General features: G+C 33.8%; 1 protein-coding gene across 7 annotated transcripts in view; it reads left to right on the top strand.

Moving 5' to 3' along the window:
* The window catches only part of PPP3CB (protein phosphatase 3 catalytic subunit beta), a 43,803-nt gene that overhangs the window by 15,526 nt on the left and 6,233 nt on the right, over positions 1-22,044 (top strand). For 2 of the 7 annotated variants that reach the window (XM_055535691.1, XM_055535660.1), the window contains exons 5-13: positions 1,084-1,229; positions 1,493-1,632; positions 1,740-1,817; positions 1,923-2,017; positions 4,759-4,884; positions 12,135-12,212; positions 17,403-17,429; positions 19,483-19,567; positions 20,306-20,403. In XM_055535691.1, the coding sequence (XP_055391666.1) occupies positions 1,084-1,229; positions 1,493-1,632; positions 1,740-1,817; positions 1,923-2,017; positions 4,759-4,884; positions 12,135-12,212; positions 17,403-17,429; positions 19,483-19,567; positions 20,306-20,403 (873 nt within the window). The remainder of the gene's footprint in view (positions 1-1,083; positions 1,230-1,492; positions 1,633-1,739; positions 1,818-1,922; positions 2,018-4,758; positions 4,885-12,134; positions 12,213-17,402; positions 17,430-19,482; positions 19,568-20,305; positions 20,404-22,044) is intronic. The other 5 variants (XM_055535707.1, XM_055535685.1, XM_055535699.1 and 2 more) reach the window with 3 other exon arrangements.

The following is a 22,044-nucleotide window of genomic DNA, read 5'->3' as shown; positions in this document are numbered from 1 at the left end:
AACTCTGATATAACTTCAAAGATCAGGTGGGTAACTTAAATGAATATAAGATGAGGCCTGGAAAGTTCATGCTTGACCTCAAAGCAATCAAATTAAAGTTTTTACTAAACTGCAGTGTTGGAAAACAGGTCTGTCATCAGACTACCAGTTTATAACCTCTGATTGCTAGATATAGATCTTCTCGTATTTGAATGTTACAGTGTTAAGCAGTGAAATAGGAACTGAATTCTTTTTTTCTCATATAAGTAACAAGCTGTCCAGCAAAATCCCAAAATATCCAGGACTTTAAAAGTATAAAGGTGCAAAGGAATACGTATGACAGACTTTTAAAAGTAGATGACAGTTTAATTCGTTCTTGTGTTACGTTGACTTCTTGCTTCGCTGCTCGTTTTAAGTGTTCATTGTAGGCTAAAGGAAACCCTCTGGTCCTCCAAAATAAGACTAAAATCTTTTCTTTTTTTTTTAATTGGATGGACTTTGAGTTTTGTTGTGATGTTATAGTAGTCTTCCCTGTAACAAAAAAGTAGTCACTGACTCGTAGAGTAAAATAATTAACACTACCTTTAAGTATAGTACTAATTTTGCCTTACTTGGCCTATGAAGGTAAAGAGTTGAGCTATTTTTAGAGATTTGACTTATTTACTTTTAGTAATATTTTATGACTATCTGCTGCATACACAAAATAAATCTAAGGAGAGCAAATATTTTGTCTTTGTAAGTACAGTAACATTGCTTATCTTTATTGATTGTTATGGGGTAAGATGCTGGCCTTTTTTAAAAAGAAATTTTTTTATGCAGTAAAATTTACTCTTTGAAGTGTTTAGTTCTCAACTTTAACAAATGATTAAAGCTGTCTACCATCACAGTCACAATACAGAAAAGTATCATCCCATGAATCCTCCTTGCCGCCTTTGATACTCACCCCTTTACCAGCTCTGAACCCCTAGCTACCACTTGGCTCTTATCCATATCTTTAATTTTTTTGCCTTGGTTTTAATAGTCATTTATGTATGTGCATGTATATGTTTTAAATGATTAACAAATTATGCAGTTTTCAATTACTGAATTTTTTCTTTTCTCTAGGTAAAATTAAATATTCAGAAAGAGTCTATGAAGCTTGTATGGAAGCTTTTGATAGCTTGCCTCTTGCTGCACTTTTAAACCAACAATTTCTTTGTGTTCATGGTGGACTTTCACCAGAAATACACACACTGGATGATATTAGGAGAGTGAGTATATATTTTAGTAACAAGAGTTGATTCCTATTTATAGCATTTTGTTGAGTAGAGACTAGAAGCTTCAAACGTCTCTTCACTGCCAAGATTAGGTAATGGTAAAAATTAATATACTGGTATTTGAAGAAAATATCTTCTAACCATTCAGAACAATGTAGTATGCACAATATTCAGAGTTGGTACCACTTTCCTTTGTCCATTCCATTCTCACTTTTGACAAGTTATTCTGCTCTTTGTTTCTTTTTTTTCTTTCACAGTTAGATAGATTCAAAGAGCCACCTGCATTTGGACCAATGTGTGACTTGCTATGGTCCGATCCTTCTGAAGATTTTGGAAATGAAAAATCACAGGAACATTTTAGTCACAATACAGTTCGAGGATGTTCTTATTTTTATAAGTAAGGAAAAATATTCAAGCTTAATCACATTTTAGTTGTAAAAATAGCATATGCTTTCATTATATAGAAAGTCATTATTTTACTTAATTTTCTCTTTTTCCCCACAGCTATCCAGCAGTGTGTGAATTTTTGCAAAACAATAATTTGTTATCGATTATTAGAGCTCATGAAGCTCAAGATGCAGGGTAAGAACTCTGTTTCCCTGACCCAAATTAACACCTTATATACAAATCAAACTTAGTAACCATGATTGATGCTTTACGATGCATATTAAGTTATTTGTTTTGCAGCTATAGAATGTACAGAAAAAGTCAAACTACAGGGTTCCCTTCATTAATAACAATTTTTTCGGCACCTAATTACTTAGATGTCTACAATAATAAAGGTAAGATGTTGTTGATAAAAAAATATTGTTAAACAAATTAGTATTTTAATTGACTTATTTTTTGAAAATATAGTAGAAAAGGGGCATTGTTTGAAACTGTAACTATCCAAATCTCTTTATGAAAAAATATAAGATACAAGGGAGGGGAGAGGACAAGAAATGAAAATCCAAAATGTGAAACTTAAGTCATAACATTAACCATTTCACAGCTTTGTCATTCACAAAAACCGCCTGTGAAAGAATGTTCTGAGGTAACTCTGTCAAGTAAAAATGCACATGATTTTCTCAAACTCCCCTTTCTTAAATCTTTTTTCTTATAATCAAGAGAATGTTTTCTTGTTTGCATAAAGCTGCTGCTCCTTTGACCATTTCATGTATTTGGACTATATGGTTGTTTACCCTGTTTCTTGTTTTATGTTCACTGATATAGGTTTTCTTTTCCTTTCTTATTCTCTACTTTTATATCCACTGCCCCATGATGATTTGTAATTGAACCTTTATTTAATTCAATCCAACCTTCTTTCAGGAAGACAGTCTCCCCTTTCCTTTCTTTTTACTGCCCTTTCTTCCTTTTTTTCTTATGTGTTTGTAATTTACCTTCTTTTCTAGTGGTTGATATTCCACCTCCTTCCCTCCAAATTTGATCTGTCTGTAACAACTGGGTTTCCTTTAACTTGGAACATAATTCATTGAGAGATAATACCAAAGGATCTTAATCTAGTTAAGTGTGTGCCAAGGACATTGAAGATGAGCTTGAGTATGTTTAGGCAGTTCACATTTTCAGAAGAGGAAATCCAGAAGCCAGCTCCTATTCTGTCTTGACATGTCAGGAATTCAGTAGACTATGCCATAGTTCCCAAGGTCAGACAGGAGTGGTTGTGCCAGGAGTAAAGAACAGAGGGTTAAAGATTTTTTAAAGTACATTTAATGAGGTCATTGCTAAATACAGGTTTGTGGTGTGAGTTCAAAAGAGGAGCAAAATAGAGTTTTTGGAAGATTATAGGTGATAGTTAAAAGGTTAAAACATTTACCTGAGATCAGATAGTAGCAGTAGCAGGCTATCAAATAGCTTGGATACAGGGTATGTTGTAAGAACTCCATACTATATTAATTACCCAAACAACCATACCATTGAGATTACCCGAGTTGGTGGTCTTTAGAAACTATAATGCCTCCAAGGATTATACCAGTGCTAAGATAATCTTTTAAATTATATCTTGTTTTATAAATTTTGAAACTTCTATAAAGGTACCTAATGAAGCAAGGCTTCATTTTTAAAGAAAAATACATCTAAGTTTGGACTCCATTCTCGGAATTGATTTGTTATATTTAACTTTGTACCTGTAACCTCCCTTTGTTAGTATTAAAGGAACTAGTGTTCAGTGGTCAGTTGATTACTGCCATACTGGTTGTCCTTCGTCAGTTTAACTCAGGAGATTAAGGGATACTTTTCTTAGTACTCCAAAAAGAAACTCAAACCATTCAATCTGTCTTGTCAAATTCAAATGTCTCTTGATAGTGCCGATTCTGTACATGGTGTTAATGATTTGAGTGCTTACATGGTACAGGATGTGTTCATAATGTTTCATTCCATCTATAGGGCAATTTTCTAGATTCTTTATCTTTCTCTTTTTTTAAATTAAAAGCTTGGTATCAGTCCTTAATTTCTGAGGCTAAATTTGAAATACATTTATTTCATGGGAATTTCATCAGAGAAACAAGACTCTATATTAGCTAGAATCCCAAATCATGGAATTTAATACATACATTTCAGTGCTTTACATTAAATGAAAAAAAAGTAAGCACATAACTGTTATAGTATCTGCCAAACATTTTATACTTTTTTGTAGTTTCACGTGAACTATATTCTCTGACCTTAAACTTCTGAGATAGGCAGGATGTTTTGTAAATGAGAAACAGATTAGTTAAATAATTTACTATTACACATATGGTATATACTGTAGTTTAGATTAGAATCTAGCCCATTAATCCAATGTGCCATAAAATAATGTAACCAGTGCCTGAAATCTTTATCAGGTTAATTTAAGGTATTATTTATATCAACTTATGAAGCTTTAGAAAGATACTTGAAATTGAGATGAGTATGTTACTTTGAGTTTTTCTCTTTTGGTATTTTAATGGAATTTTTTCCTAAATGAAGTGAAATATTCCTTTGTAGTAGTTTCACTTGATTTCTTATAATACATGAAATAAGTACATTCCTATATTCATAAATAAAATGTTCCAAATGTTTCTTTTTCTTCTCTGTGTTTTTTTTTTTTTTTTTTCTTGCTTCATTTCCATTTAGCTGTGCTTTTCAGGTTGCCTGCAACTAAAAAGAACCCTCTTAAATTCCTCCAACTTGTATGAACTCTTAGACCTAGAAAATTGCTCATTGCTGTTCTGTGTTTCCTCAAAAAAACTGAGTTCTCACAATTTTGGATTTAGTAAACGTGCATGTTGGATTATTTGTATTGGATTATAAAGTACAACAAGCATTCTAGAAAGATTGGGAATTTCATTAATAATAACAAGTAAATATCTATGTTCTACATAAAACTGTGTTGGAAGCAAAAAGTGTATTACTACTAAAAATTAGTTCCTACCTCTCTACTACCCTTCATTCCACTCACCCCTTGACTTCCCACCCACCTTAAAAGATATTTTTTCTGCTTTTATGTGTTTTAGACTTTTGGGGCTAAAGACAAATTGTTACATTGACATTCAAACTTATCTTGCAGCTGCTGTATTAAAGTATGAAAATAATGTGATGAATATTCGACAGTTTAACTGTTCTCCACATCCTTATTGGTTGCCCAATTTTATGGATGTTTTCACATGGTCTTTACCGTTTGTTGGAGAAAAAGGTATGATTTTTGTTTTAAAAAAAATTGTTATGCTGTTATATTTATTCCAGTTTACTATTGCAGGCACATACTACTTGCTAAAGGGAGCTGAAGTCTAGTTTCACTGTGGATACAGCTCTGCTTGTGACAGTGGGTGTGGATATGAGAGCCTCAAAGATATTTGAGTTAGCTGTTTACAGCCCCCATGTGAGGGTGTCTGGGGGACTGGGAGAAGACTTATAAATAGCCTGATGTTGTCTTCAGCTGTTGGGTTTTCTTTCTTTTTTTCTTTAGCTTAAATCTTTTATGAAGGAATGGAGAGATGGCTTTGCTTTGGAACTGACGCTTTTGCATATTTTAACATCACTCTTGGGGATGTCATGGCAATTCATGGGAGAATTTAATAGCCTTCATTTGGGGCAGTATTAGTCATTTTGTAGCAGCTCTGTACTGTCAGAAATGAAAAAGAGAAATTCAGGTTCTGACCTAATATTTCTTCTCCTATATGGAGCAATATGTTATATGTATATAATTTTAATGGTAATGGTTTCCTGATAATTTAGAGATTCCTATTAGTATGTACTTAATAGGCTTAAAAAAGCATAAATACTATTTAAGAGGTTTTATTTTTGTTTTTTATTTTAGTTCTGTAGAGTTCTTAAGACTTCCTTACTTTATCACATTCTTCTTTTTCCATTTTAGTGTTAATTTTCCGATGAGGCAATACCTCAGTTTCCATATGTGGAATATGAGTATTAGAGTATAGATATGATTGTAAAACATTTTGTTCTATATCCCTCTCTATTTTTTCTCACCTCCTCTATGTTACAAAATGTTCCTTTCTGCCTGAGATATGTTACTTCTGCCAAGGCATTTTTGGTTCTAAAATTCAGAGTTACTACTTAAACTGTATGTTCAACAGGTTTCTTGCAGATTCCCTTTGGGCTTCTTCAGTTACTCCGTAGGTCAGCATTAATATGGAGATAGAATTACCCACTTTAGCAATTGAGAAGGGGGCCAGTAAAGGGCTTAGGTGCAAGGGATGCATTACACTTATAACCTTCTATCTTTGGTATATGAGAAATAGTTCAATCATAGCCTCATCAGGCTAAAGGGAATTTAAGAATTCATCTTGTTTATTCTCCTACCTCCAGGCTAGACTGCAACACAACTATTTTAACGTAGTATGAGTGGAATGGGGGGTGGGGAAAGCAGGGAAGATAGGAGGAAAATGGATATTTCTAATTTGATTTTCTGATGCCTCCACGAAAAAGGAAGTAGTTCATTAGATCTAATCTAAATGTTTATGCTATGAGTATTCAAACAAAGAGAAGTTAATAGGTTTTCTCAACTAATGCACCTGTCAAAAACCAGGGCATCTGATTTTCGCCCTGGTTTTAGATAGAATTTTAGATCTCTTAGTGATCACAATCATGTAGTCTAACTCCTTTTGAGAGATGAGAAAACTTAATCTAGTTTCTGTGGCTCTCTCATAAGTGAAAGTGGATTTCTTTCAGTGATCCTGTATTTGAAGTCTGCTACAAAGTGATCTTTTGTTCTTTTTTGCCACTCTACATCATCTTAGCTATTGTGAGGAAGTATTCAAACTATCTGACCATTTTTGTTGTTTTTCTGTGGATCTTCTCTAAATTATTCATATCTTTCTAAAATCAGAATTTCAGATTTGAACATTATACACAAATAGAATTCTAACCAGTGTTGAACACAGTAAGAAAATTTTCTTAAACTCTTTGCATATTTTTCCATTTTAATACACATTAGCTGTTTAAATAGCCTATTTACTTCTTCATTCTAATGAAAATTTTCTTTTGGTGTGAAAATCTGCAAATGACTCTTCATTGGATTCCACATTGAGAAAACCAGTTTGACTCTGACCTAGTCCCTGGGAAGCAACTAACCTAGCCAGAGGCTTCCTTGAAGGCTGGTTTAATCCCAAAGTTAGGTGAAAGTAGTTTTTTAACCTTTTGTGGACTTTTTACTTCGTTTTTTAAAAATCTTATGTTATAAAACTTGCAGCATATAAAAGGTAGAGCGAAATAATATGATGAATTACTATGTGCCAATTATTCAGCTTTGACAGTTATCAAATCATGGCCAATACTGTGTCATTTATATCCCCATCCACTGCTCCCTATCCCACACCTTAATTGTTTTGAATCAGATCTCAGCTGTTATTTTTTGTATCTATAAATATTATAGAATGACTCTCAGAGATAAGATTAAAACCCTTTTGAGAACGTGGTGCAAGTTAGAGACTTTTACACCGCCCAGAAAATTTCATGTATGAAATACATGTATAAGCTTTACATATGTAACATTTTGAGGATGCTCATAGATCTGAAGCGAATTGGTAATGCCATCAGGTTTATTGGCCCCAATTTAAGAACGTCTGTTTCAGAGAATCCAGTATGGTGTGATCTGCCATAGAAGGTCATATATGTAAGATTTGTTCATTTACCAGATTTTTTTTTGGAATTAACAGGAGAAAGGAGATTCTATCTATCAGAGAGATTAAAGTAGCATTTGAACTGGGGCTTAAAGAATGTTGGAATTGTGCAGGTAGATTTAGGAGAAGGTACTTTCCAAGGCTGAGTCTGACAGAAAGAAAGAAATAAGGTCACTGACAAATGTTTAGGAGTTCAATTTGATTAGCAAGTAATGTATGAAAGATGAAATGAAATGAAATGTTCATCGCTTAGTTGTGTCCGACTTTTTTGCAACCCCATGGACTGTAGCCTGCCAGGCTTCTTTGTCCTTGGGATTCTCCAGGCAAGAATACTGGAGTGGATTGCCATTCCCTTCTCCAGGGGATCTTCCCAACCCAGGATTTGAACTTGGGTCTCCCACATTGCAGGCAGATTCTTTACCATCTGAGCCACCAGGGAAGCCTCTTAATACATTAGAAAGGATGATAATAGTAGAAAAAGAATGAAAAGTCAAAATTAGATCAGGAGGATTTTGATCATGTAAACAGAGAATCTGGAACTTTGATAAATGGTGGAATGTAACTGCAACAGAAAATAATCATGATAGTCATTTAGAAAAATTACTCTGGTGAAATGAACTGGAAGAAAGACTAGAGATTGGAAGACCTGTTATGAAACTTCATCAGGAATCACAAACATAATGAAGCCCTCTTAACATTAGGAATGGAAAGCATGGGAGAACTCCAAGAACTGTAAAAGTAGAATCAGTGAGACTTAACAAGATTGCTTGTTTAAGAGGAGGGAATGATTGAATTTGGCTTGGATGTTTTGAGTGTGATAATGATAGTGCCATTAACACACGCTGATGAGAACTCCTGTTATTCTAGCAACCCCTCACTTCAGTTATAAGCTGCTCTTCGTCTTCATTGGGATTGCTAGGCCTTTGACCCTGTTGTTTTCTTTTTAATCTGATGCCCTTTTGCCTCTCTTTCTTCTTAACACACCCCCAAACTCTTTTCTCTCTTGTTTTTCTACTTTGTCCTATGAATCTTAGCCCCAGTAAAGTCTAACTATCCATTTTCTCCATTTTTACAGTTAGGATATAGAGTGCTACTGGAGATATTTATATAGCCTTGGGTCTTCCCTGGTGACTTAGTGATAAAGAACCTGCCTTCCAGTACAGGAGATGCAGGTTTGATCCCTAGGTTAGGAAGATCCCCTGGAGAAAGAAATGGAATCCAATCTTGCCTTGGAAATCCCATGGACAGAGGAGCTTTGTGGACTATAATCTATGGGGTTGCAAAAGAGTTGGACACAACTTAGTGACTAAACAACAACAACAATGATTTGGTATCACCCTTTGATTTCTAGCATTAGCTAGGCTCTCAGTAGTACCCAAACATCTTTATGTCACTAGTCTCCTTCCTCACTTATTGCCACCAGGATGTATTCTAAAATTCTTTTTTTTTAACTTAAACATTTTCTTTTTCTAGCCACTTCCCTTACTGTCAGAGAAAACACATACCATCTATGGAAGCTTTCTCTGCTTACTGTTCCCCTGCTTTCTAAACTGCACTCATCTTTTTTTGGTGGGGGTGCTATACTGCATGGCTTTTGAGGATCTTAGTTCCCCAACTAGGGATTGACTCTTGGTAGTGAAAACATGAATTCCTAACCACTAGACCATCCTGATAAACTGCACTCATCTTGAATTCTTAGCCTGTTGAAGATGTGACCCTTCAATCCAGGGCTACTGTTTCTAACTTGTTCTTATATTCCATTATCCTGCTTTTTCAGGAAACTTACTTTATTACTTAGGTGTTCTATATCTTCAGACTCTCTCTACTAAGCTCTTTTGTAAATTGTTCAAATATATCTGATCTTTAAATAAAAAATAACATTTCCCCTATCTGATATCTTTCATTGGCCACTATTATGCTATGATTCTCTTGCCTTTCCTTCACAGCAAAGCTTCTAGATGGAAAGCAGTACACATGTAGAAGCTAGTATTTAGTAACTGTAAATGACCCTGGTAACTCTCAAACCTTAACCTGTCACATGAGGTCTTTGTACCTTGCCTAGTTTCTCTTCAGCTTCATTTTTTTGTTGTTTTCTTTTCACGTTTTCTATGTTCCAGCCATGAAACAGCATAGCCATCTTCCTGAATGTACTATATGTATATGCTCTTTCAAGTTTCATGCCTTAATACTTTTTCTTTATTTTTTCATAACAGTTTTGTTGAGGTATAATTCAAATACCATATAATTAACCTATTTCCATTGTGTACTTCACTGATTTTTAGTATATTCAGAGTTATGTGTCTGTCACAACAATCAGTTTTGAAACATTTTCTTGATCCTCCCAAAGAAACCTTGTGTCTGATAGCAGTTCCCAGTTCCCTCCACATCTTCTCTCCGGCCCTGTGCAACCACTTGTCTGCTTACTGTTTGCACAGGTTTGCCTGTTCTGGAAATTTCATATAAATGGAATCATGCAGCCTGTAGTCTTTTGTGACTGACTTCTTTCCATAATATTTTTAAGGTTTATCCATGTTGTAGCCTGAGTCAATACATTATTCCTTTTTATGACAAAATAATATTCTACTGTATGGCTATACCATAATTTGTTTATCCATTCATCAGCTGATGGACATTTGGTACTCTTTACTTTTTGACTACTATGAATAATGCTATGATGAATATTCCTGTACAATATGTTTTCATTCTTCTTAGATATGTAATTGAGAATAGCATTGCTGGATGATATGATAACTCTATGTCTAACTTTTTGAGGATCTGCCAAACTATTTTCCAAAGCAGCTATACCATTTTATAATCCTACCAGCAGTGTATAATGTTTCTAGTTTTTCCTTATACTTGCCAATACTTTTTTAAAATCTTTTTTTTTATTATAGCCATCATATTGGATATGAAATTATATCTCATTTCTCTAATTAATAATGACATTGAGTGTATTTTTATGTGCTTATTTGACATTTGCATGTCTTATTTTAAGAAATGTTCATTTTTAAATGGATTATTTGTCTTTTTATTATTGAATTATAAGAGTTCTTTGTATATTTTAAAGGTGAGTCCCATATCAGATATATGATTTGCAAATATTTTCTCCTGTTCTGTGAATTATCTTTTTACTGGTGATATTCCTTGAAGCACAAGAGTCTTTAATTTTGATGAAGTCCTCTTTATTTTTTCTTTTGTTGCTTGTGCTTTGGTGTTATATTTAAGAAACTATTGCCAAGCTCATTAAGATTTGCCGCTGTGTTTTCTTCTAAAAATTTTATAGTTTGACCTTTTACGTTTAGGTTCTTGATCCTTTTTGATTTACTCTGTGTGTGTGTGTGTGTGTGTGTGTGTGTGTATGTGTTGTAAAGTGGGGATCCAACTTCATCCTTTTGTATGTGGATATCCACTTGTCCCAGCACTGTTTGTTGAAAAAACTATTCTTTCCCCACTGACTTGTTTTATTTCTGGACTCCTTAATTTTATTCCACAGATTTATTGCCTGTTGCATACTTTTTCTAACTTCTGTTTAGAATGCCTTATCTGCCACCTCCACCTGGCAAATTTCTATTCCAAACCAAAAGCCTGCTTTTTTTCAGCAGATCTTGTGCATAACACTGCATACTTAGAGCATAGTGCTCATCGCATTTTTGTGATAGTTTGTGTGTGTGTGTGTATATATATATATTTATAACTATATATCCTTTAGTAGTTAGTAAGCTTTTGGAGGGTCAAGACTGAACCTTTTCTATCTGAATCCCAAAGCTTTTAGTACAGTGCCTGGCATATAGTATGCTATTAATATATTTATTAGAAGAAACAATAGGGGCAGTATTAAATTTTGTTTTGAATGTGTTCATTTCCAGGTGTTGTCAGGATATCCAGGGGCTAATACTCAATAGACATTTTTATTTATTAATTGAAGTTTGCTTGTACCTTTCTTTTTTTATTTACTCGTTTGTCGTATATTTACTGGATGCCTCTCATGTGCATGGCTCTGGGGATGCAGGAGTAAACAGAACAACCCCTTGCACTCAGGAAGCTTTCATTCTAGTAGGGGAAACAGACAATATACAGATAGTGTGAAACAGTTGACAATAAAACCAGCAAAGAAATCCAGAAATTTAAGGGGAGGTAGAGACTGGCAGTAAAGACTTCAGAATCATCCTCAAAAGGTGATACTTGAAAATATATAGGAACGGATGGAATCACCAAGAGATTGAACATATAAAAAGAAGATTCAGGGGAAAAAAATGCCTAAAAGGTAGAAAAACCAGAAGAGTAGAATCCTGGAAACCAAGGGAAAAGAGAAGGCAAAATGATGAAGAAGAATTAAGCCTAAAAAAGAACCGTCGGTTCTAGTTGTTAGATAGTCATTAGTAGTCTTAAGATTAAATTTCAGGGGAATTGCTGGAGCCAAGTTTTAAAAGATTGAATGCTAAAACTTTTTGAAACAATGAAACTGTGCCATTGTTTTTTTCTGACTCCTTAATGTTGTATCCATAATGAAAAATTAATGTATGTGTTTAGATGTTATTCATCCCTGTATTTATCCCTGTGGGGGCTGCTTTTTTTTTTTATTTCCCTCTGAGGGACCTGATTACTTACTCCATAAAGAATCTCTCTCAGGCTTGTTAGCCATTTGATTTCTTTCCGTTTGAAAGCCCATATAGCTTTTTAATTCCATCATTTCTACTATCTAAATGTGTTAATCTTGTGTTTGATCATTTTTATAAATGGTTGCCCTGTATACATATAGAGAGTTGAATATAATCAGCTAATGTGTAACATTTGTTTTTAATAGTGACCGAAATGTTGGTAAACGTTCTGAGTATTTGCTCTGATGATGAACTTATGACTGAAGGCGAAGACCAGTTTGATGGTATGACTATTTATTTTACTGTTTTTTATTGTGAAATGGTATTGTTTAACTGCCCAATTTCAATATACTCTTGTGAATTATAGTCATTGCTCTCAAATGGCTATACTATTTGATAAGTGACAAGTCACTTTTTTCAGATACTATTTAAGACTTTAAAATAATTTTAGTGGTTTTTTTTTTTCTGTTGATACTGGGAAGAAAATGAATTTTGGGAAAGGGGAAATTTGAAAGAGAACAGAAGGAAAAGAAAATTGAGGTGCTAAAAGAATGTGGTTCTTCATGAATATGGACACTACTTAGAGAAGGGAGGATATAAATGCTTTTTGTTTCATTGGTACTGTATTCTTGGTGCATCAGAAGCATACCTGAATACATAGTGTTGTTGTCACTTCTTCTTTTCAAAAATCAAAATAAGCTGTTCCCAATTTTGAGTGGTTATGTTCTAAGAAACCTCTTGTTAGTTTAGTTGGAGATTCAGAAAGCCCTTTTTTTCATAGAAACAAAGTTATCCATGGTTATTAGTTCTTATGTAAGACAGCCAGCCTGTGTATCTAATGGACATATATAGTATAAACTACTACAATAGAAGCAAAATTACTTTTCTTTTTATGTTTTGAAGATTTTATTTAATATTTATTGCATTAATTAATTGGATAAACAAAAAATATAAATAGTTTATAAGCTGAAAACTCTTTATTTCCTTCCATCTGCCCCTCACATCTTTGTTGCAGCATATTTTTCATAGTTTTAATCAGTATATAAATGTTCCCATGTATTAAACATGGTCTACATAGTGCTAAAATTAGACACCTGCATATTTTTATATATTACTATACCATAATCTTTGTAGTTAATCTTAATGTTGTTTGGCATTTGGGTTGCTTTAAATTATCTTTATTATGAATAGCATGCAATAAACATAGTCATATAATAGTTTTAATTTTCCTTCTTAGAATAAATTTCTTGAGGAAAATTACAGAGTTAATGAGTATGAAGAATTTTAGCTTCATTATTTTATCTGTGAACTGCCAGATTACATAAGAATTGGACCAATATGAAGTGTTTCTAGCAATGAATCCATAGACCTATTTTTTCACAGGCCCACCTAATTGGGTTTTGGTCATTTTTACTTAGAAATAAGTTACCATTGGTTTAATTTATATTTATTTGAATTCTAATGATACTAAGGAAGAAATCTGCTTTACCAGCTGTGTAAACTTCCTCTCAGGTGACCACTTAACAAGTAAAATCTGAATAAAGCTATTTAGAAATATCTTTTTTTTTTTTTAGTTCAATTTCTCCCCCTTGCTTTTTTTTTTTTTTTTTTTTTTAGAAATATCTTTACTTACAAACAGGTTCAGTTCTTAAACTGTTTTAATTCTGTTTGTTCAAAGTACAGAGTGACTATATACACATGTCTGCTGTTGCCATCTGTTGGTGGCAGGCAGCGAGTGCTTTTACTCTGGCTTATAGTTTTGTAAACTGAAATAAATTAACTTATATTAGTTCTTTTGGGGGGGATAATAAGCTTCAATGAGTAATATTTATTTTTCCTTATTTTAATTCTCTCTGATGTTTCGTAGAAAAGTTTTTAGTTCTAACATATTTCATCATCTGTCTTTTCCATAGCATTTTTTATATAGTTTTAATTAAATATTTATTTTCCCTGTTCTGCTACCATTGTTGTAAGATTAGCTCTATGTTTAGATTTTAGTTCACAGTGTTATAGATACTGATATAATAATGATCAATAATATAATGAAATAATTTTTGTGCGTATCCCACGAATTTTTTTCAGTAGAGTTTTTTTGTTAATATCAAATTCTGTGAACTATCTCGTAAGAGTTTTTTTTATTGTTCATAATATTTTTAATTATTATTTTGATATCCATGATTCAGTAGTTATAACTGATTGTTTATTTCTAAAAATAAATTTCAAAAAAATCTTTATTTTCTTGTTTAGCCTGGCTGGTGGGGACGTGTATCACTTTTATTTCTACTTCTAAAAAAACCAGTATTTGATTTTGTTGATTTTTCTCTGTTATTTTCTTGGCTTGAATTTCATTGATTTCTGCTCTTCATTTCATAGTAGGAGTTTTAATTGGCATTACATTCTATCTATATCTGAATCTAGAAAGTTTTTTAAAAATAATGTATAATTTTCTAAACTAAGATAAAAGTTTTTGCACTATATAATTCATTTATTATAATTATTCCTTTTAATATATTCAGTATATCATTATTTTATTTAAAATTATGTGTTTTTTCTTTGAAAAAATCGGTTATTACCAAGTTAAATTAATATTTCACTATTTTGTATTCTAATTACTGTTGCAACTGGTATCTCTCTTAATGTATTTTCTAACTGTATAATTATATATTTTGGTGTTTATCTTATGTCAACAAGTTGGATCAGCAGAATTACTTCCTACAATAATTTTTATTTTGTTTTCCATAGCTTTAAAAAATGTCATTTGCATAAGGCTGATACTGTTATTTTCTACATTTTAATCTTTTATTTCTTTTAAAAAATTTGAATCAATAATGTTAAATAGAAGTAGTGACAGGTGATCCTTTAGTCCTCTTTCTATAATAAAAAGGAAAACATTTCTCTGTTAAGTCTAATATAGTACTTGGTTTAGATATTGATGATTTATATGAAGATAGACACAATTGTCGGAGAAGGCAGTGGCACCCCACTCCAGTACTCTTGCCTGGAAAATCCATGGACGGAGGAGCCTGGTAGGCTGCAGTCCATGGGGTTGCTAAGAGTCAGACACGACTGATTGACTTCACTTTCACTTTTCACTTTCACACATTGGAGAAAGACATGGCAACCCACTCCAGTGTACTTGCCTGGAGAATCCCAGGGATGGGGGAGCCTGGTGGGCTGCCGTCCATGGGGTCGCACAGAGTTGGACTCAACTGAAGTGACTTAGCAGCAGCAGCAGCAGACACAATTGTTTTTGGGAATTCAACCAAGAATAAATATAAATTTTTATTATATTCCTTCTAATGAAATTTATGCATCTTACCAATATTTTTTCTATCAATGAAAAATTATACTTATTTATCAACTTGTTATATCATTCTTACACTCCAGAGGTGAATCAAATTTGATCATTAAAAAGGCACTGTAGTTTAGTGAAAAAGTTCAGATGTCTTGGTCTACCATTATACTAGCTGTGTAATCTTAGGAAAGTAACCTAACTTCTCAAAATCTTCTCTTCCATATGAGGGAATAGACAGGATCAAAATTCTTCCTCTTCAAGTAATTTTACAAATTGGGAAGCACCATTTATGGGCTTTCCAGGTGGTGCTAGTGGTAAAGAACCCTCCTGCCAATGCAGGAGACTCAGATTTGATCCCTGGGTCTGCAAGATCCCCTGGAGGAAGGCATGGCAACCCACTCCAGTATTCTTGCCTGGGAAATCCCATAGACAGAGGAGCCTGGCGAGCTACAGTCCATAGGGTCACAAAGAGTCAGACACGACTAAGCGTCTGAGCATAAGCACCATTTTTGACAGTGTTTCTCTGGGAAAATACACTGAGTTCCAACTTTGCATACTAGAAATAGATCTCCCTTCACTGCCAACATAGCAGGTGCAGTTACTTCACATTGCTTCACCTTTGCACTACCAAGTATTAAGAGTTAGGACTCCAAGAAAGTTTTGAGGATATGGATCTGGGAGTTTGTCTAGGAACGAGAGTGATTTGGAGGAGAAAGAACCTTGAGTAATGGAAGAAAGGAAGGGAGTTTAGGATAGATACTAGGGTGGGTTGGGAAAAGAGCTGCTGGAGCTACATTTGTTTCCCTTTCTTATTCATATTCCCTTATTTCTTCCCCTCAACTCCATCTTTTTCCTTTCCTTTGACCATAATAACATGCCTTCTGTCCTCTCCTTCTCCTTTTCCTGCTCAGCAGTGAAGCTATGCTGTGGATTGAGCCTGCAGAGAAACCTGACTTAGGAAGAAAACTTATTGAGTTGGGGATTGCTGTGGAGGCAGAATAAGAGTTAATATGCAAAAACTCAAGGATTGGAGATTTCCCAGTGGGAGGAAGAAAAGAGTAGTTTTTGCATATTCAAGGCTGAAATTGGCCAAAGGAATGTCTATTTCTTCTTAAGTGATGGACTTTGATATTCTGTATTGTTTAATATATCTGTGGGTTTATTTTTGAAGGCAAAAGTTTGAAGGAATATATGGCAATAGCATTCCTTTTAGAGGTATTATGTAATCATTTAAGGGAATTTTTGAAGACTGATTTCTATGATCTTTAGAATGAATACTGTTTCTTTCAGTTATATTTGTCTTAAGTTTGGTAAAGGAAATAGATAACCCATATGTGTTACAGTTTTACTAAGCTAAAACTTTGCATTTCCTGTAATGGAATCATGTATATCAGCATTACAATGGAAAGCTCAAATGAAACATCTCTGCTGCCTACTCTTAGAGCTATTACTTACATTGAAACAGTCTGTTGCTATTTGTGTAAAAAGATGTCCCTCAAACTTCCAGATTGGATTGGGAACAGATAGCACATACTGTTGATCCTGAGTATGTGCAAAAGTTCCACAATTCTGATTTCAAGAAATTATAGGCTTTTTGTTATAATGGAGTATGGGAGGCTTTGCCTTTTCTTTATTAGGAGTGGGTAAGGTTTTTCACCAAGGTAGTTTATAAAGTTACCTACATTTCTCTGTGTATGCTACAGATTTTGCAGATTTGGTGTCCTTGAAGAACCACATGAGTTTGTATCTCATTTGTGTCATTACCTTTCACTTAACATACTTTCATGGGTGACACATTTCCTTAGGGGTATTAATATAAATGTGCGATTGTTGTTAGCACAGTCTTTTATCAGTCTTATGTGTTTTCACGTGTTTTTTTCTGTCCCTAATTTGTCTACTTTCATCAAATATTATAGTCATTCTGTCCATAATTTCTTCTGAACACATATCTTTTAAGAAATCTTTCCTTTAGAACTCTACCCAGTGGCATCCCTCCTTATTTGCCAGATCTACAGTACTACATTTTTCAAATTTCAAGTATGAGGGACTTCATTTTTCTCCCTTTCTTTCTACATTCATTCTTCAGTACCACTGCCAAGTTAAATCTCTATCTTTTTATTTGTCTCAACCACCTTTTCTCCATCATTCACTTCCTTTTTTCTGGACTCTCCATCTGAAGAACGGCTCATATATGGCAATAAAAAAGGTACAGACCAGACAGAGTAACATCGTTTTGAAATATGACTTCATAAGTTATTCTCATGTCCATGTAAGTTAGTGTATTCATTGAGTATATTTATGCAGAGTCCTCTGGGCCTTGTGCAAATTTAAGTTTAATCTAAGTTAGAATTTGATGTTTTTAGAAGTCATATTCCAAGATATCTGTCTTTCTGTGCATGGAAATATTTTTCCCTCTTTTTCATTCCTCTTGTTTTAAAATTTCATTCTTTTGCTTATTTGTAATGTTTTGTACTCTTCCCTGCATGACTAGGGGTGTTTGATTGTCTGTCTTATTCCCCAAAGTAATTTTACTGTGGACATTTACTTTAATATTATGCATGATGTGTTTGTAGACTGATTTAAAATCCTGATTTGTAAAGTGTTTTTATATTCCAGTGAATTTTTAATTTGAAATTAAGTATAGTTTACATATCATTCAGTTTTATAGATATAATAATTAAAGCTGAAAATATGAATGTATCTCCTTACAGCCATCCTCCCCTATCCCCATACTCCTCTCCTCCAGTCTAGCTATTTTAAAAACTCCATCAATTTTAAAATAAAGTATCTGTATTAATTTATTTGAAGAGAATCAGATTTATCCTTATGTCCTTGGACAAGATACTTAGTAAAGTTAGTTTCTTTGTCTATAAAATGAGGAAATTAAGTTTTGCAGTATCTCTAATGTCTCTTCAAATACTAATATTCTATGATTTTGAAACTTTAAGTAATTTTTTGGCATTTTAAAAATACCTGTGTAATACCATGGTACCCACACAATTTCGGATTTGTAAAAGCTGTAGCTTCATTTCTCATACTATTACCCTGAGAGCATCATAAACATGGTTGTGCAACCTATTTTCTCTAAAATATGTCCTTTGTTTTCATCTTTGAAATTGGATTTCTTTTTCTGTTTACTTACAGTAAAGTCCAGTCATCATCTTAGTTTTTAATTATATGTGCTTGTGGACTGCTTGAATTTTAAATGAGATGCTGTAGCTCAAAAGACTGGTGGTTGTCCAGACCTCCATATACCTAAGGCCCCTTTTGGCCTAGTGTCTTAGCCTTTCCTTAACCTTCTCCTCAACTACGGTGCTTCCATATGTGCATTGTCATCATGTTGAAGCACGATTCTAAGGAACCACACTCTTGGGTTCAGAGTGATTCTAGTTGCTATATATGAGATAACAGGACAGAGATTGTTGTTCTTTCTGGAGGTCAAGGGAAGGAAGATAACAACCTTTGAGTTTTTTTCAGGCATATATTCAGTTATTTTGATATATTCTCTTCTGTATCGGTGATAGACAGTACAGCTAACCCTTTGGAGATGAAGCATTAGTGATTTTTTAGCCATGTTTTTTGGGGAGTCTTTTCTCATTGTCACTCTCCTTATGTCACACTCACCTAGGGATGTAAAAGCTTGTATATATTTGCATGACCTTAAAGGACTTCTAGTCCATGAAGTTGAGATGTACATTGTTGAAATGTGGGTATGGTCCTTAGTTCTGGGTCACCTGCCCAGTAGTCACTTCATATCACATTTTCTGACCAAATTTGAGCAAGGGAGCTTCTTTTGTCATAGTATAATGGCATATTTTGAGCCTGCATGTCAAAGGACTTTATGTTAACCAAGCAGAAGGCTATAGGCTGTTACCAATTCTAGTCTGTTAGTCTGCATGCTGTAGGCTCTCATGAAAGTTAGACAGACTGTAGAAATGTTACCATTTTTTTGTCCTCTGGTTTTGGTACAGGTTAGACTCTAGTTTCTTTTCCATTGCTCTTTTACTCATTAGTCAGTAGTGTGAGAGTCAAAGTTGTGGATTACTTTTCATTTGTATCTGTATCAGATCCCAATATTAGACCAGTGGTGAGCTAAACATTGAAGGGGAAGCTTTTTGGCATGAGTTCATCTAGTCTCCATGTGAGCTGGTGCTAGGGGGCTTGGTGTTGTTTCAGATGACCGTGAAACAGGCTAATAAGATGATATAAGTATGGATGCCCTAAACTTGAGTCTTTCTTTCTATTTATTCCATTGAAAGTAGGTTCAGCTGCAGCCCGGAAAGAAATCATAAGAAACAAAATTCGAGCAATTGGCAAGATGGCAAGGGTCTTCTCTGTTCTCAGGTAATGATACATTTTTCCACTGATTTGTTTTGCAGAAATCACTTTTATTGTGCTTTACTACACACAGTGTCCTGTTTGATATCTAAAAACAATATAGTAGCAGTCTTTCTGTAAAGAAGTTGTATATTTAATGTGTTGCAAATGGTAACGCAAATCTCTTTGAAATTAGCATTTTTGACCCCTTGATTGTTATTGCTCACCTTTGGTATCTCTTATCCTTCTGTGATGAAAGTAGTAGATCTGTACCTTGAAGATTAGTGCAGAATAAGGCGGGGGCACTTTTTAGAGTGATCCTGATGAATTTGCTTATCTATAAAGGAACTCCTTTATGCTGGAGCCCCAAATTGTCTTCCTGGGGTTAATTCAGGAAGACCAGGTTTAAGAGTGCATGCGATGAGTCAGTCCTTAAAAAGTTGTTTGCAAAACTGCTTATATCAGACATTTTATCTTTAAAGCATATGAAATACCATATTTTTTCAATTTTATGATACCTGTTGCTGATGAATCTCATATAATAAACTTTTCAGGAAAAACAATATATGTCTCAGTTGTACATCATACCCTCATATCTGAAACATTTAGAATGTGGAAAAATGTGTATCTTGGAATTGAGGAAAATATGGTAGTGGCAGCAAATGTCATGAGTTATATGCATGGCCTTCATCTGGGCCCCATTCCCTCTTTTTAACTAGGAACTCGTTGGAAGTCTCTGATCTTTGTTATATCTCTCTGCTGTAGGGAGGAGAGTGAAAGTGTGCTGACACTCAAGGGCCTGACTCCCACAGGGATGTTGCCTAGTGGAGTGTTGGCTGGAGGACGGCAGACCCTGCAAAGTGGTAATGATGTTATGCAACTTGCTGTGCCTCAGATGGACTGGGGCACACCTCACTCTTTTGCTAACAATACACATAATGCATGCAGGGAATTCTTTCTGCTTTTTAGTTCTTGTCTCAGCAGCTGACACAAACAGAATACTGTATGATAGGTAATATCTGATTAAGAACCTGACCAGGGCAGAAAATTGATAGAATCAGTATTCTTTTCAGTTGAAAATAATGATCAGTCTCTCAGCTTTTCATGAAATGATATGGGAGTAACTCATATCATAATGTCTAAAATATTTATTCATTTGTCTAATGCACCCTTTTCCTTTTAAAGCCTCAGTTTCAGAATGTGAATCAGGATATTCATATTACTTAAAATGGAAATGTAATTCCAAGTTTCTTATTTTTTATCTTTTTAATTTATGTAATTGTATTAGACTATGCTTATATTTTCAGATGTTAATTTTAGAATTAACAATCTGCCTGAGCCCCAGAACATTACTTATGCACTTCACTTGCCAAACCATTTGTGCAAGGTTTTGTACCCTGGGAAATGATGCCAAAGTTTGTTTTCTGTGGTGTTTGTCAAATGTTCTATGTATAATTGACTGTCTGTAACATGCTGTTTCCTTCCTCTGCAGATGTAGCTGCTTTCCTAAATCTGTCTGTCTTTCTTTAGGTTAGCTGTATGTCTGTAAAAGTATGTTAAATTAAATTACTCTATCAGGCACTTTACCTGTCTTGATGTAGAGGCAACTTTGTAGCACCTTGTTTTAAGGTTTGCTGCATTTGTTGCTGTGCTTTGTGCATTCTAAACGTGAATGTAACATTAGATATTAAGTCATTGTTATAAGGGGTTGAATTTAAATCTTGTAAGTCAAAATTGAAAGGGTGTTATTAAGTGTGCCTTTATTTTGCATGAAAATAAAAAGAATTATACGTAAAGCATTCCTGTAATCTGGCTCATTGAATATTTTATACTAAGAAAACAAGTTTTTTTGGCGTAAATATTTGTGTAAATACTGAGTTGACTTTCTGAAAGCCCATTATAGATTAAATAGAAGAAAGTGATATGAATGTTATAGTCTATACACAGTAACTCCAAGTCTAGATTTCTTTCCTTTTTGGTTGGAAAGCAGAAAATGTGATATGTAAAGCCTTACTTTATGTTTTATTGTAACCACAGCCCTCCAAGGGTCATTGTTGTATTAAGACAAGAAGCAACAGATCTGATGTTTTTCTTAGTCATGATTGACAGTATCTTTTTGGTATTGTAGTTAGTCAATTTTTTAAGGCAAAAAAACAGGAAAGTTTTAATTTTCATTTTTCAATAAATTTAAATTAGATTGACTTCTCGTAATTTCATTTCACTTAGTCTCATAATAAATGCTTAAATAAATAAAAAGAATTTTTTTCTGTAGACAGATAATTTCTACTTGTAGCCTATACATGTTCTATTTATATGTTATTGTGTTGTCTGCTACCACCACTGGTATATGTGAGATATACAAGTATGTTTTGATATTATAACTTCAAATTTTCATTTTGAACAAGGTTTCTTTTTTTTATTTAAAAAAATGTACTGTGATTCTCTTTATATTTCTTGCCTTTCATTTTTCTTATTATGTTGTAAGCATTAGTAAAATTAGCTGA

This window comes from Bubalus kerabau, chromosome 1, assembly GCF_029407905.1.
Source record: "Bubalus kerabau isolate K-KA32 ecotype Philippines breed swamp buffalo chromosome 1, PCC_UOA_SB_1v2, whole genome shotgun sequence".
NCBI lineage: Eukaryota > Metazoa > Chordata > Mammalia > Artiodactyla > Bovidae > Bubalus > Bubalus kerabau.
The sequence above is the reverse complement of the archived record's forward strand: the minus strand, read 5'-3'. Positions and strand labels throughout refer to the sequence as shown.